Raw genomic sequence first — 15192 nt, forward strand, 5'->3', positions numbered from 1 at the left:
TTGCACCCCCGTTACCCTTTGCACGCCCTTTGCACGCCCACTGCACCCCCGTTACCCTCTGCACACACTTTGCACGCCCTTTGCACCCCCGTTACCCTTTGCACGCCCTTTGCACGCCCACTGCACCCCCGTTGCCCTTTGCACGCCCTTTGCACCCCCGCCGCACCCCCGCTGCCGCTGCCGGTGCCCGTCCTCCCCCCCCGCCCCGCTGCCGGTGCCCGCCCCCCCGGCCCCGGCCCCGCCCCGGCCCCGGCCCGGCCCCGCCCCGCCCCGGCGGAGCACCGCCCCCCGCCGGGCGGGCGCAGCCAATGGGGGCGGGCGGGGCCGCCGGGCCCGGGCGGGCACCGCGCTATAATGATCCCTACGCCGCCGCCGCCGCTGCCGCCACCGCGCCGCCCGCCCGCCCCACCGCCCCCGGCCCGGCCCCGGCCCCCGGCCGACCGGCGCTAGGGCCGGAGCAGCCCCGCGGGAAGATGAACTACCTGGTGAGCGGCCGCCGCGGGCGGGGGCCGGCCGGGGGGGGAACCTTCCCGTGGGGCCCGGGGACGCGCGTGGGGACAGGGGACACGCGTGCCCGCCCCCGGCGGGGCGCGGGGCCCCGGGGTAACGGCTCACGGGGCGTCCCCCCCGGCCCTTGCCCCGGTGCGGAGGGGGAGGGGGAGGAAGGCCGCAGCTCGGCCCCCCGAGCCCGGGCAGGGCCCCCCCCCCCCCGGGGCGGCCGAGCCCCCTCGCGTGACCTTGGCCCAGCCCCGCCGTGCCGGCGGCGAGGCCTTGCCCCACGACCCTCCTGCCCGGCCGGGCGACGGCGCTCGGGGGCCCTCGGGGAGACCCCACCGGGGCCACAGGCCTCCCCAGGCCGCGGTCTCCCTGCCAGGCGGGGAGGGCGCCGGCAGCAGGCGGGGAAACCCGTCGGCAGCAGGCAGCCGAAGCCTCCCCGCCCGGCCGCTGTGGGGAGGCGGGAGAGCCGGCGGGTCCGGTCCCGCCGTCCCGGGCGGTGGCGGGAGCCCGCAGCAGGCTGCGGCCTGTCCCGCCGCCGCCGCGGGCACCGGTAGGTCCCGGCGGAGGCCCCAGAGCTCCGGCAGGTGCCTCCGTGCCGTGGCCCGGGCGAGACGTCGTGACAGAGCCCGCGTCTGCCGTGGGGACGGCTGGCACCGAGGGCCGGAAGGGGCCTGGGCCCAGCGGCGGCCGGCGTGGGGATGGCTACGCTACGGCTACGGCTGACTCACCGCCCTGGCACTTCCTCCCCGGCGGCGGCGGGAAGGGGAGGGAAAGGCAGAGGAGATCCCCCCGAAACCGGGGAGGCGGAAGGGCCCGGCCCCTTCCTAGCACCACCTCCGGGAAGGATGGGTTGAACTCCAGCGGGGAAGGAAGAAGGTGGCTGGAGAGGGGAGATCCAGCCGGTGGGCCCTGCTCAGCAAAGCCCGCGGGGCTGCGTCCCGGCGCTGGGCACTGTCGTCTGCTGGGATGACTCCCCACCAGCCGGCGGGGCCCGGCTCACCGCCCCGGCGCGGGGCTCTCTTGCAGAACGTGCTGGCCAAGGCGCTGTACGACAACGTGGCCGAGTCCCCGGACGAGCTCTCCTTCCGCAAGGGCGACATCATGACGGTGCTGGAACGCAACACGCAGGGGCTGGATGGCTGGTGGCTCTGCTCGCTCCACGGCCGTCAGGGCATCGTCCCCGGGAACCGCCTCAAGATCCTGGTGGGAATGTACGACAAGAAGCAGCAGCAGCAGCAGCAGCAGCAAGCGCCCAGCCCGGCGCAGGGGCAGGCGCCGCCACAGCCGCCGGTGCCCCAGCCGGCTCTGCCTTACCACCACCAAGGGGGTTACACCTCACTGTCGCCTGCCTCGCAGTACACACCCATGCACCCTGCTTACGCCCCCCAAGGGGACAACGTCTACCTGATGCCGGTCCCCAGCAAGGGACAGCAGGGTCTCTACCCGGGCTCGGCGCCCACCGGACAGTTTCCACCTGCCCCGGCTAAGCAGCCGCCCGCCTACCCGAAGCAGACACCTCCCCACGCCTTCCCCAGCCCCGGCCAGGAGATTTACCAGGTGCCCCCCTCCCTGAGCCAAGCGGCGGAGGCGTACCCCGGGGGCTCTGCCAGCCCCCCTCAGGACGTCTACCAGGTTCCTCCCTCGGCCGGTCAGGCTCAAGACATCTACCAGGTGCCCCCGTCATTGGATATGAGGAGCTGGGAAGGGCACAAGCCCCAGGGAAAGGTAGGATGGGGGTCCTGGAGGGGTGGCGGCGCAGTTGCGGGGTCCATGGTGCCAGGGCTGTGGGGCTCGGGCTTATCTGCCCGCCACTGTCTCTTGGAGCAGGAAGTCCTTGCGCCCATCGCGGGGGGCGCGTGGACATCCTTCCCCACACCGCTGGCAGGAGCAGGCAGGCCGAGGGGGGTGTTCCCTGCGGTGGCTGAGGTGCCCCGGTTGGTGTGGGCTACCCAGCTCAGGGCTGGTGCAGCGTTTGGCACTCGGGTCCTCTTAGTCTCTCGCGTGGGCTCTGCTGGTGTCACCGAGGGCACGGCAGCCGTGCCTGGGGTGGGCACAGAGTGCTGGTAACGCAAGAGCCGCTTAGAGATGCCCCTTGGCCGGACCCTGCAGCTATGGAGGTACCCGGCGCAGTGCTGAGATGTTTCCTCCCTCCTGGGAGCGCAGGCAGGGGCAGGCAGCCGGTGCCAGCGTGTCCCGGCCATGCCAGGGAGCCTGCCAGCACTTGCTGGTTGGGTTTGCCGGTGAGGCAAGGATGAGCCACCAGTCTGTCCCCAACGTGGGGATCCTGGTGTGGTGGCCCTGTCCGGGGCAGCCTAACGGCTACATCCCGGACACTGGGCTCCTCCCAGCTCTGCCACTTCCCTGGCATGTCATCCCGGGGAAAGAGGAGCAAGGCACCTTCGGCATCGCATTTTCCAGGAAGGCTACCCTGACTCATGCCCCTGGGAAACAGCTGGTGAGGGCCGGGGTGGGGGGGATGCTGCCAAATCACAGCCAGGGTGCGGGGAGCATCCTAAAAGGGGAGGACCAGGCTGGCACCTCTGCTGGTTGCTCAGCCCTTCTTGCCCCCTGGCACTGGCTGGGCAGGGTGCCACGACCCTCTGGGTTTGGTTATTTGCCACTCTCATGTCCCCACGGTATGGCAAGGTGGGCACTGAGTCGCGGGCAGGGATCTGCCAATGCCCTGCAGGCGTTGGCAGATCCCTGCCCGCGGCTCGGTGCCCGAATCAGCCGTTCCCTTCTGCACGCCGCGGCCGTGCCGGCTGGGCTTTGTCTCTCGCCGAGGCTCGCCGCTATAAATAACCGGTGATATCATCCCCCGTCCCCAGCATCGCCGTGAGGAGTGTGCGTGCCCGGCTGGGGAGCGCCCTCCTGTGGGCACTGTTTTGCCCGGTGCCAGACGGTCTGGTACAGGATCCGGCACCCATCCTCTCTCCAGCCCCATTGCTGGGTTTTGGGGGGGGGGGGGGCCTGATGCAGGGTGGGGGGCAGGCTGGGGATGCTCGGCAGTGCCCACTTCTGCCCTTTCCCTCTTGCCAGGTGCTCGTGCCCACCCGGGTGGGGCAAGTGTATGTCTACGACTCCCCCAAGGGCGAGCAGGATGAGTACGATTTCCCTCGCCACCTCCTCTCTGCGGGCTCACAGGAGATCTACGACGTGCCACCTGTCCGAGGGGGGGTCCCGAGCCAGTTCAGCCAGGAGGTGAGGCTGGTTGGGGGTGGGGGGGTGTGGGAGTGTTGCTGGCTCCATCCCCTGGTGTGGGAGATGCTCTGGCACAGCCTGGGATCCAAACCTGGGCAAATTACACCCAAAGCTGGGCGCGTTATGGGCCTCGGGGCTTCTTCTGGTGCCTTCATCCTTCCCATCCGGTCCCTGGGAGGAGGTGGGTGCCTGCACTATCCCTGACACGCCATCCTGTCCCCTCCCCTCCAGGTCTACGACACCCCCCCCATGGCAGTGAAGGGTCCCAACGGGCAGGACCCAGGGCAGGAGATCTACGACGTGCCTCCCAGCGTGGAGAAGAACCTGCACCAAACTGTAAGTGCTGCTGGGAAGCTCCCAGCTTCTCCATATAAGCAAGACACATTTTACAATGGGAACAATCATTCACTGGAACAACCTCCCCAGGGATGTGGTGGCGTCCCTGGCACTGGAGGCCTTCAAGATGCGAGGGGACAGGGTGCTAGATGATCTCATTTGGGGATGAGCTTGGACCAGATGATCTTCCGAGGTCCCTTCCAACCTGGGCTGCTCTAGGATTTTGTGATTCCCACCCCAAAGGGGGTGCGGGAGGCTGGGGGTGCTGCAGCAGGGCTGTGCCAGCCTCCCCGGGAACAGGGGTGCCCATAGGGTGCACGGCTCTGTCCTGGTGCATGCCCAGCACCATCTTGTGCAACTGGGGCTGGCGCTTATGTGCCTGGCAGCACGGCGCAGCCCGCCTGCGCATCCACGCGTGGCCTGGGCTGGCTCTCCTGGCGACGCTGACAGTACCTGCCGTTGCCCTTGCAGGTGTATGACGTCCCCCCCTCGGTGAGCAAGGACGTGCCCGATGGTCCAGCGCGGGAGGAGACCTATGATGTGCCCCCAGCCTTTGCCAAGCAGAAAGCCTTTGACCCCTCCCGCCACCCCCTCATCCTGGCCCAGCAGGAGCCCTACTTGCCGGAGGATGTCTACGACGTGCCGCCAGCAGCCGGGAAAGGTGCCCCCGAGCCACCGCTCTCCCACGAGATCTACGACGTGCCCCCCAGCCTCAAGAAGCTGGGAGGGTCAGCGTTCCCCTCCCAGGAGGTGTATGACGTGCCCCGGGACCTGCACGCCCCCAGCAAGGGCTCCCTGGACACAGAGGGCGAGTACATCTATGACGTCCCGCCGCAAGTGGACCGCGAGGCCAAGGGCGCCGACGCCAAACGCCTCTCGGCCTCCAGCACGGGCAGCACCCGCAGCAACACCTCCACATCCTCGCTGGACGTGGTGCCTGTGAAGGAGCCGTCCAAGGGAGCCGGCAAGGAGTTCTCCCTGGACTTGGATGCCGCCATGGAGACGCTGGCCAAGCTCCAGCACGGCGTTGGCGGCGCCGTCTCCTACCTCATGTCCTTCATCAGCGCCAACTGGCGCAGCCCCGAGCACATGGAGGCCAATGCCACCAGCATCCGCGGGGCAGCCGAGGGCGTCCGGACGGCCCTCCGGGACCTGCTGGAGTTTGCCCGGGGGGCGGTGGGCAATGCTGCCCAGGCCTCCGACCGTTCCCTCTATGCCAAGCTCAGCAAGCAGCTGCAGAAGATGGAGGAGGTCTACCAGGCTCTCGCACGGCACGGCCAAGCGCTGGATGCTTGCCACTGGGCCCCGAGCGCCCTGGCCGGCGGCAAGCCGGGCATGGATGACTTGGAGCACTTCGTCATGCACTCGCGCGGCGTCCCCGATGACACCAAGCAGTTGGCCTCCTTCCTGCACGGCAATGCCTCCCTCCTCTTCAAACGGACAAAGCCGGCGGCGGAGAGTGGTGGCCACGGGCCCCCTCACCCCTCCGACAAGGCCAGCAGCATCCAGTCGCGGCCCCTGCCCTCCCCGCCCAAGCTGCTGGCCCAGGAGTCGCCCGACGGGCCCTACGAGAACAGCGAGAGCGGCTGGATGGAGGATTACGACTACGTCCATCTCCAGGTGGGCGTGGGCAGGGGGGCTGCTCCCCATGGGTGGGTTTTGTGCCGGTGGCTCCCCGGCACAGGGGCATCGGACAGCTCTGCTGGTGGTGCTTCTGCTACCCACGCCTTGCTTTTACCCTCTGGCTTGAGGACTGCGGGGACCAGGGGTGTTCCAGGGCAGGCGGGGGCTCGCTCCCGGCAAGGCTGGTGTTGTTGACCCCCATGTCACGCCCCTTCCTTCCCTGTAGGGCAAGGAGGAGTTCGAGAAGACCCAGAAGGAGCTGCTGGAGAAAGGCAACATCATCCGGCAGAGCAAGGACCAGCTGGAGCACCAGCAGGTAACGGAGCTGGGGTGGGTGGGTGCTGCTGGGCACAGCTCTTGGGGCGGGCAGCAGGGTTTTGGCTCCTACTCCCCTTGTACTCCCTGCCGCTGGTCTGGACCACGGCCCCCTCTGGTGTGGCTGTCCCCGTGGTGGGTTCTGGCTCACCTCCCATGCCAGTGGAGAGGGGTATCAGCGCCTTGCTCCTGGAGAGGAGCCTGGCATGGCTGTCCTGGGGCTGGCACTGTCCCTTGCTTGTTTTCCCCGGGGCACAGCTGTCACCCGGGGCTGGTGGCCATGGCTACCCGTGCTGGTGGCCCCAGGGAGGGGAGCTGGTGCTGGCTTGATGGCCATCCTGCTTCACGCCCGTCCCTCCCGCAGCTGAAGCAGTTTGAGCGGCTGGAGCAGGAGGTGACGCGCCCCATCGACAACGACTTGTCCAACTGGAGCCCCCCCCAGCACTACGGCCCGGCGCGGGGCGGCGGGGCCCTGTGTCCCGCCGACCGCCAGCTCCTCCTCTTCTACCTGGAGCAGTGCGAGGCCAACCTCACCACGCTCACCAACGCCATCGACGCCTTCTTCACCGCCGTCAGCACCAACCAACCCCCCAAGATCTTCGTGGCCCACAGCAAGTTTGTCATCCTCAGCGCCCACAAGCTCGTCTTCATTGGGGACACGCTGTCCCGCCAGGCCAAGGCCCAGGACGTCCAGCACAAGGTGATGCACTACAGCAACCTCCTCTGCGAGATGCTCAAAGAGATTGTGGTGACCACCAAGGCAGCCGCCCTCCACTACCCTTCTCCCGCCGCCTCTAAGGACATGGTAGAGCGTGTCAAGGACCTCGCCAACAGCACGCAGCAGTTCAGGATGGTGCTGGGCCAGCTGGCGGCCATGTGATGGCCCCAGGCTGCTGTCCCCAGACACACATCCTCCTCCACGAGAGCCCTCTCTGCCCGGTGTAAGCGGACATGTACATAGAGACTCCCATGCTCACCAGGGGCCTGGGGCTCTGCTGGTAGAGGGATGAGGGGCTGTGGCCATCATCCCCCTTCCTCTTCTTCCTCCCTCTGGCCAGAGGCCAGGATGGGTTTCAGAGCTGTGCCCATGACGAAGCAAAGCTGAGAGGTGGATTCGTGCTCACTCCCTCCCCGCTGTCCTCTCTCTGTACAAAACTGGCAGTTGTTCTAGGCTGGGAGGCAGGATCCCCGTCGAATTGAGACAGGGATGTGCCTGGCAACTTGGGGTGATGGTGTGGCTGCTCCCCTCTTGTGGGGGGGGGGGTCTGCTCCTGAGCAGTCTCCAGTGGCTTTTAATGGTGTGGAATCTGCTCCTTGCAGTAGGACAGCCTGTGTTGGGGAGCAGCTGGGATGTGCTGTCCCCCTGTGCGCTGGGGGCTGTGGAAAAGGGCCCCCAGGGGGGTTAGGGGTGATGGGGGGGCTGGGGGCAGGAAGGGTCTGACCTGTGCGTTCTCATGTCTCGGGTTCTGCTACCTTACCAGCTGTAACCGAAACGCAAACCAAAATTGGTGCCTTTTGAACACAGGGGAAGCTTCCGCTGGTTCCCAGAGCTACGGAGTCGCAGCCCCCCGAAACTCAGCCCCCCGCCCCCCATCAGCATAAAGATTTGCCCAGAACCCCCCCAGCTCCTGGGTGTCTGCGAGTGCCTGCTGTGGGGAGGGACCCCCTGGGGAGGGGCTGGGGTGTCCTGTCCCCCCAAAAGACATGATGGCACATGGAGGGTGTGGGTGCAAAGGTGTTTATTGGGGGGTTGGGGATCCCTGCCCATGGGGGTGTTTGGGGGAGGAGGGAGGGTGGCTGCACAGGGCAGCAGGGCCACCCCGGCCCTGAGTCTGGGGGGCTGCCATCCCCCCGCCCCCTGGGTGCTGGTGCCAGGGGTCCCCTCAGAGCACCTTGCCGGGGTTCATGAGGTTGTGGGGGTCCAGCGCGGCCTTGATGCGGCGCAGGGTGTCCAGCCCCTCCTGGCCTAGCTCCTCCAGCAGCAGCGCCTGCTTGCCCAGCCCCACGCTGTGCTCACCAGTGCAGGTGCCCCCCGCTGCCAGCGCCCGCCTGTGGGACGGGGGGGTCAGGGGATGGCACGGGGCCATCTGCCCCCCCCTGTCGGTACCTGCATGACATTGATGCTGCCCTTGAGGCCGGTGCCGGTGCCGACGGGCACCATGGGCATGCGGCAGCGGTAGCAGAGTGCCGCCAGCTCCTGCACCTGCCCCACCGCCTGGGGCCACACCATGGCGTCCGGGGGACACACAGCTGCTCCATGGACCTCACCCTCCCCAAGACCCTTTCCGTCCCCAGCCTCTTCCCCTATCCCATGACCCTTCTCCTCCACAGACCTTTCCCTGCCCATACCCATCCCCTCTCCATTGCCCTTTCCCTCCCCCTGACCCATCCCCTTCCTCTCCTATGCCCCTTCCCTTCCCCAGGACCCTTCCCCTCCCCAGACCCTTGCCCCCAGGGGTCCCAGGCCCCAGGCACCCACGTGTGCATGGACTCGTTGTGGCCGTGCTGCTCGTGCGCTGCCATGGCCGTGGAGATGTTGGGGCCCCCGACCATGGCCCTCAGGGCCTCCACAAAGTCGGGGAGAAGCGGGCGCTGCAGGGGGGCGGGCCCTGTCAGGGCAGGGGTGGGATGTTCTGGCCTGGGGGCCATGGCCCTGGGACCCTCACCCACAGCTGAGGGCACAGGGCCACACTGGGACCCCTGGCCCTCAGTCGTGTGTGTGTGTTGTCCACCCCCCCTCCGTGCCCCATGTTACCCCCGTGCCCCTGGTCAGGTCAGTGAAGTGAGGTCGTAGCCGGCCGCCCGCTTCCTGCATGGGGCCAGTGAGTGGGTGCCTGCGTGGCCCCCGCCCAGCCTGTCCCGGTCCCCTGGCTCCCACCTGGCCTGGCGCCCGGGGCTGGCGGTATGGAGCAGGCGCCCATCCGACAGCACCATGCGCAGGTTGAGCACGTTGGGCCGCATGGTGCCTGAGGCGCCCGTGGCCACCATGCCACACAGCGAGGCATCCGCCCCGGGGTCTGCAGGCAGGGGACGGGGATGGGGATGGGACGGGCGGCTGGTGTGGGGACGGGGCCACGCGACGTCCCCATGGGACCCTGCACCATGCCCGGCCAGCACGCTGGGAGCCCCACCGCGTGGCAGCCCCAGTGCACCCCTGGGACCCCAATACCCCTGGGACCATGGTACCCACTCCCCCATGGACACCCCTGGGACAACAGCACCTCAGTGGGGAGCCCCAGCATCCTTGGGAACACAGCACACCCACGGGCACCCCCAGGACCTCTGGGACGACAGCATCCCCAAGCCCATGAGGACCCCAATACCCCTGGGACCACAGCAGCCCCAGCCCCATGGGCACCCCTAGTACACCCCTGGGACCACGGCACACCCAAGCCGACCCCGCCCCAGCACCTCTGGTGCCACGGCACCCCATGGGGACCTCAGGACCCCTGGGACCCCAGCACCCCAGCCCCATGGGCTCCCAGCAACCCCTGGGACCACATCAAACCCATGGGCATCCCCACCAGGCCTGGGGCCATGACACCCCCAGCACTACTGGGGCCACGGCACCCCCAGCCCCATGAGCACCCCTGCTACACCCCTGGGATCGCAGCACCCTTGGCCACACGGGCACACCCAGCACCCCCAGTGCTCCCAGCACCCTCAGCCCCACAGGCGTCCCGGCACCCCCAGTGCCGCCAACCCTGGCGCCATGGCCGCCCCGGATGCTGCACTGGCGCCCACGGTACCAACGGGGAACCAGAGCCCGGTGCCACACAGGTGGTTATTGAGGGCCTTGCGGGTGACGCCAGGCTCCACCGCCACCGAGAAGTCCTCAAGGCTCAGCTCTGCGATGGTGTCCATGCGGCTCAGGTCGAAGCAGATGCCGCCCTGGCACGGGGGAACCGGAGGGGCTGGGCACAGCTGGGCAACAAGAGCCCCTGGCAGGGGCCGGGCAGGGGATGCTGGGGATGCCAGGGGGGTGCCGGGGGGGGCCCAGTACCTGCACGGCATTGACGCCGCCCTCGAGGCTGGTGCCAGTGCCGACGGGCACCATGGGCACGCGGCAGCGGTAGCAGAGTGCCGCCAGCTCCTGCACCTGCCCCACTGCCTGGGGCCACACCACGGCGTCCGGGGGGGCACAGCTGGGGGACAGGGCGGAACCACTGCCCCACGGACCTCCCCCTCCCCAAGACCCTTCCCCTTCCCAAGACCTGTCCCATCCCCAGACCCTTCCCCTCCTCAGACTCTTTCCCTATCCCATGACCCTTCCCCTCCACAGACGCTTTCCCTGTCCAGACCCTTCCCCTACCTATTGCCCTTCCCCTCCCCAGGACCCTTCCCCTCCCTATGCCCCTTCCCTTCCCCATGGCCATTCCCCTCCCCAGAACCCTTCCCCTCCCCAGACCCTTCCCCTCCCCAGCACTCCTTCCCCCCCAAGGACCCTTCCCCTCCCCAGACCCTTCCCCCCAGGGGTCCCGGGCCCCAGGCACCCACGTGTGCATGGACTCGTCGTGGCCGTGCTGCTCGCGCACTGCCATGGCCGTGGAGACGTTGGGGCCCCCGACCATGGCCCTCAGGGCCTCCACAAAGTCGGGGAGAAGCGGGCGCTGCAGGGGGGCGGGGGGGAGGGCCCTGTCAGGGCAGGGGTGGGATGTTCCGGCCTGGGGGCCATGGCCCTGGGACCCTCACCCACAGCCGAGGGCACAGGGCCACACCGGGACCCTCAGTGCCCCCCCCCCCGCCCCGTCCTTCCGTGCCCCATGTTACCCCCGTTCCCTCATGCAGCCCCACCTTGGAGCAGCAACTCCGTCGCCCCAGGGCCCCCCCCAGCCCCAGCACCCGCCGCAGAGCCATGGTGGGGACAGCCAGCGCCTGGCCAGGGCCAGGATCAGGATCAGGACGCTGCCCTCCCCCTGCCCCACTGGCCCTTCCCTTCCAGTCCCCTCCCGCCGCCCGCCGCAGACACCGTCACTTTAAGGTGGCTCCAGCTGACGGGGCCGTGGGGCTGGGACACGGGTCCTCTCCCAGCCAGGGGGCCCTGTGCCTCCAGCACCCATGCTGGGAGTCCCCATGCCCGGCCAGGTGTCCCCACAGCTGACCAGGTGTCACCATACCCGGCCTTATCCCCACATGTCCACCCAGGTGTCCCCACACCCACCCAGGTGTCCCCACCCCAGGCCACGTGCCCCCATGCCTGGCCAGGTGCCACCCTCCCCGGCCAGGTGTCCCCGTAGGAGTCCACATGCCCCCACACCTGGCCTCCTGTCCCCACGCCTGGTGTACAGCCGGGTGTCCCTGTGCCTGCTCAGGTGTCCCTGCACCTGCCCACGCACCCCTGCCTTGGTCCCGTGTCCCCAGAGGAGTCCACATGTCCCCAGGCCTCCTGCCCTCCTTGGCCAGGGGTCCCTAAGCCCAGCCAGGTGTGCCCGTGCCTGGTCCCTGCCCCTGCACTCGGCCACGTGTCCCCGCACCTGGACAGGGGTCCCTGACCTCATGGGAGGCCACACGTCCCCGTGCCTCCCGGCCAGGTGTCCCTGTGCCCAGACAGGTGTCCCCATGCCCCCCAGACTCATGTCCCTGTGCCCAGACAGGTGTCCCCATGCCTCCAGCCATGCCGGCCAGGGGTCCCCATGCCCGGAGAAGGGTCCCCAAGCCCACCGCGTGCCCCCATCCCCAGCCACGTGTCCCCCAGCTGTCCAGCTGCCCCGCGACCCCCCTCCCACCCACCCTGGTGCCGCAGTGAGGAGGCAGCGTGGTGGGGGTGGCAGCGTTTATTGCCGGCCTCAGTTGGCCGCCAGGATGGAGTTGATCCAGTTGCGGAGCATGGTGACGCGGGCATAGACGCCGGGCACGTTGGGGTCGCAGGTGCTGCTGCCCCAGGAGACGATGCCCACCAGGGTCCAGGCGCCGTCCTTCTGGCACACCAGCGGGCCCCCGGAGTCGCCCTGCGGGCAGCGGGTGAGCGCAGGGGCTGGGGGTGGGGGGGCCGGGGGGCAGGGGGAGCCCGGGGGCACCTACCATGCAGGAGGAGGCGCCGTCGGCGCCAGCGCACACCATGACGTCGGCGATGCGGTACCCCCAGTACTGCTTGCACTGCGCATTGGTGAGCAGGGGCAGGGCCGCCTGCTGCAGCACCGCCGGCGTCCCCGAGGCTGCAGGCGAGCGGGCTGGCGTCAGCGCCCGCACGGCCCCCAGGTGCCCCGGGGACGGGGATGGGGACTGGCATGGGGACATGGACAGGGATGGGGATGGGGACTGGCATGGGGACGTGGACAGGGATGGGGATGGGGACAGGGATGTGGAGGACGAAGACGGGGATTGGGATGGGAATGGAGGTGAGGATGGGGCTGGGTCGGGTATGCGGATTGGGGATGAGTATTAGGGTGGGGTTTGTTGATGAGGATGGGGATGGGGATGGAGGGTTGGGATGGGGATAAGGATGAAGATGGGGATGAGGAAAGGGCTGGGGATTGGAGATGGGGATGAGGATACAGATGGAGGTGAGGATGGGCATGGAGACGGTGGTGAGGATGGGGACGGCGACAGGGATGGGGATGGGGATGAGGACAGGGATGGGGATGGGTATAGGGATGGGGACAGGAAGGTGCGGTACCGTTGGGGTCAGTGAGCCCCCAGCCGGTGGTGACACAGGTCATGCCCCCCGGGAAGTCGTCGGTGGCCTGGGGCAGGCAGACGGGGGACACGCGGGCCGACAGCCGCGCCGGAGTGGCCAGTTTGAGCAGGGTGATGTCATCGCGGATGGTCAGCATGTTGAACCTGGGGTTCTTGAAGACCTGGAGCAGGCGGCACCGCTCCCAGCACCCGCACCCCCGGCCAGGGCGCCGGGCACTGAGGACTCCACGGGGACCAACAGGGACCCCAGGGACTGACGGGGACCCCGGGGACCGACGGGGTCCCCCGTGACTGAGGGGATCCCGGGGAATGGTCCTGTGGGTCCTGGGCTGACAGGGTCCCTGGGGTGCAGATCCCAGCCCCTGGGGCACAGGGGAGCAGGGACGTGGCAGGGACTCATGAGGACGCAGGGAGCAGACCCCAAGTGCTGGGCTGAAAGGGACCCAGAGAGAAGTTCCCAGTCTGGGGACAGATGGGTGGCAGGCACATCCCAGGGACCAGGGACACCCCAGGGACACCCCCTAGGGACCAGGGACACCAACAGGGAGCAGACCCCAAACCCTGGGCTGATGGGGACCCGGGGAGCAGACCCCAGCCCCTGGGGCACTGGGCAATGGGGACACCCCAGGCATCAAGGACAGCAACGGGGACTCGGGGAGGTCCTGGGGGCGGGGGGCCAACCCCAAATCCCCAGCTGAGGCGCTCCCAGGGAGCAGGCGACAACCCCAGGCACCGATGGGTGCCAGGGACCAGGGAGCAGACCCCAATGGTCAGGACAACGGGGCCACCAACGAGCCCATGTCCCACCCGGGGTTGCTGCTGGCCGGGGACCTCGGGGCTGCTCAGGGCCCCGCAGGGCAGCCGCAAGCCCAGGGGCACTGGGGGAGCAGGGACAGCCCAGGGGACCCAAGCCCAGGGGTGCGGGGCACCATGGACACCCCAGGGGTCCTGACCCTCAGGCTAAGGGGACCAGGGACCCCCTGGGGACCTGAGCCCCAGGACAAGGGGGACCCGGACCCGCAGAGCTCCCCATGGTGTCTGTGGGACCCCGCAGGCCCACAGCCCCCGCGCTGGCGGTACCTTCTCGATGGTCAGCCTCTGCTCGTCAGGGGTGGGCGAGGTCTGGTCGTACGCACCCACCACCACGGTGTCGGTGGTCCTGGGCACGGGCAGGCACTGAGCACCGGGCACAGGGGTGGGGGGGCCCTGGGGACCCCGTGCCCATGCCCAGCCCCGCGCTGGTGGGCGGCAGAGCCGGTGCCTACCTGACACCGCAGTGGGCAGCGGTGACCACCCAGTTCTCGCTGATCAGCGACCCGCCACAGAAGTGGAAGTTGTCGTAGCGCTGGCGGGGAGAGCTGCCGTCAGTTCCCGGCACTGCCGGCACCATCGCCGGGGTGCTCTGTGCCCGGCCCCTGCCCCGGCACCCACCCCGGCACCCAGCCCAGCACCCAGCCCCGCTGCGGGCACTCACCTGGAGGGAGACCTGCCATGGCCAGGACCCTGGCACTGCCGGCTCCCCATTGACGATGCGGTTGTAGCCGCGGATGACGGGCGTGATGGCGGGCACGCCGCAGCCTGTGGGGCACAGGCAGCCGTGGGACGGGGGCTCTGGCCGCCCCAGCCCCGTGCCCCCCCACCGCCAACGCCCCCCCTCGCCCCTCGCCCGCCCCGCTGGGCCCCGCAGCCCCACGCACTCGCCAGCGAGAGGGTGGCACGGGCAGAGCCCGCCAGCGCCAGGCAGCTCAACAGCCACAGCAGAGCCATCGCCACTCGTGAGGACAGACCCTGCCTGGGGCTCGGCGCGTCTTATAGCCGCCGCTAGGCACGGCCCCGCCGCTGGCCTTGCCGCCGTGGCCTCGGGAGATAGCGTGGCACCCGGCACGGCGCTGCTGTCACTGTGCCAGCCCTGGCACCCTGGCCATCGCCCAACCCCTGGGTGCCCTGGGGGCCCAGCCCCGGGAACAAGTAGGCACGCCGTGTCCCAGCCTGGGGACAGGCTGGGAAGAGCTCTGCAGACCAAACCCCGGGTGCTGGTGGGCACCAGGTTGCCCAGGCACCAGCCACGGCCCCTCGCGGCAGCCGTGGCCGCAGAGGGCAGAGCATTGCCGGCAGGTCAAGGGAGGGACCCTGCCCCCTGCTCATCGCTGGGGAGGGGGAGGCCACCCCTGGAGTGCCGGGTCCAGTGCTGGGCTCCCCAGTGCAAGAGAGACAGGGACATACTGGAGAGAGTCCAGGGAGACGCGGAAGGGACAGGAGCATCTCTGATGGCAATAGAGGCAGGGTGCAATTGGACAGAGCTAGGCTCTGGTGCCCAGTGCCAGGACCAGAGGCGATGGGTCAACCTGGCAGGCTGGAGGGTTCCTCTGACTCTCAGGAGACACATTTTCACTGTGGGGTGACCAAGCACTGGCACAGACTGCCCAGGGCGGCTGTGGAGTCTCCATTCACGGAGATACTCAGAAGCCACCTGGACACGGTCCCTGGGTGGCCCTGCTGGGGTTGGCCCAGGTGAGCTCCAAGGTCCTTTCCAAGCTCAACCTCCCCGTGACCCGGTGACAGCCCGCCCCACACACCAGGCCA

General features: G+C 69.0%; 3 protein-coding genes across 5 annotated transcripts; 1 reads left to right on the forward strand and 2 right to left on the reverse strand.

Moving 5' to 3' along the window:
• Positions 1-427: 427 nt before the first annotated feature.
• On the forward strand, positions 428-6869 carry BCAR1 (BCAR1 scaffold protein, Cas family member). 2 transcript variants are annotated; one of them, XM_076349415.1, is made up of 7 exons: positions 428-485; positions 1525-2223; positions 3538-3699; positions 3931-4035; positions 4507-5655; positions 5885-5974; positions 6338-6869. In XM_076349415.1, exons 1-7 carry the CDS (start codon positions 474-476, stop codon positions 6851-6853), a joined length of 2733 nt encoding a protein of 910 aa, XP_076205530.1. In that variant the 5' UTR covers positions 428-473; the 3' UTR covers positions 6854-6869. The 2 variants fall into 2 exon arrangements, with proteins under 2 accessions (XP_076205530.1, XP_076205529.1); XM_076349414.1 differs by lacking the exon at positions 428-485 and having other exon boundaries at positions 1403-2223.
• A 974-nt stretch (positions 6870-7843) lies between these two features.
• On the reverse strand, positions 7844-10830 carry LOC143165642 (putative D-lactate dehydrogenase, mitochondrial). The gene is made up of 7 exons (XM_076349216.1): positions 10768-10830; positions 10471-10583; positions 9977-10118; positions 9723-9864; positions 8754-8990; positions 8453-8645; positions 7844-8022 (listed from the first exon to the last, which is right to left on the reverse strand). Exons 1-7 carry the CDS (start codon positions 10828-10830, stop codon positions 7857-7859), a joined length of 1056 nt encoding a protein of 351 aa, XP_076205331.1. The 3' UTR covers positions 7844-7856.
• A 929-nt stretch (positions 10831-11759) lies between these two features.
• On the reverse strand, positions 11760-14376 carry LOC143165488 (chymotrypsinogen 2-like). 2 transcript variants are annotated; one of them, XM_076348962.1, is made up of 7 exons: positions 14328-14376; positions 14084-14187; positions 13875-13954; positions 13690-13768; positions 12590-12770; positions 11995-12128; positions 11760-11921 (listed from the first exon to the last, which is right to left on the reverse strand). In XM_076348962.1, the coding sequence occupies exons 1-7, from the start codon at positions 14374-14376 to the stop codon at positions 11760-11762; spliced, it is 789 nt and encodes a 262-aa protein (XP_076205077.1). The 2 variants fall into 2 exon arrangements, with proteins under 2 accessions (XP_076205077.1, XP_076205076.1); XM_076348961.1 differs by having other exon boundaries at positions 14307-14376.
• Positions 14377-15192: the final 816 nt, after the last annotated feature.

Source organism: Aptenodytes patagonicus, chromosome 11 (genome assembly GCF_965638725.1).
Source record: "Aptenodytes patagonicus chromosome 11, bAptPat1.pri.cur, whole genome shotgun sequence".
Lineage (NCBI taxonomy): Eukaryota > Metazoa > Chordata > Aves > Sphenisciformes > Spheniscidae > Aptenodytes > Aptenodytes patagonicus.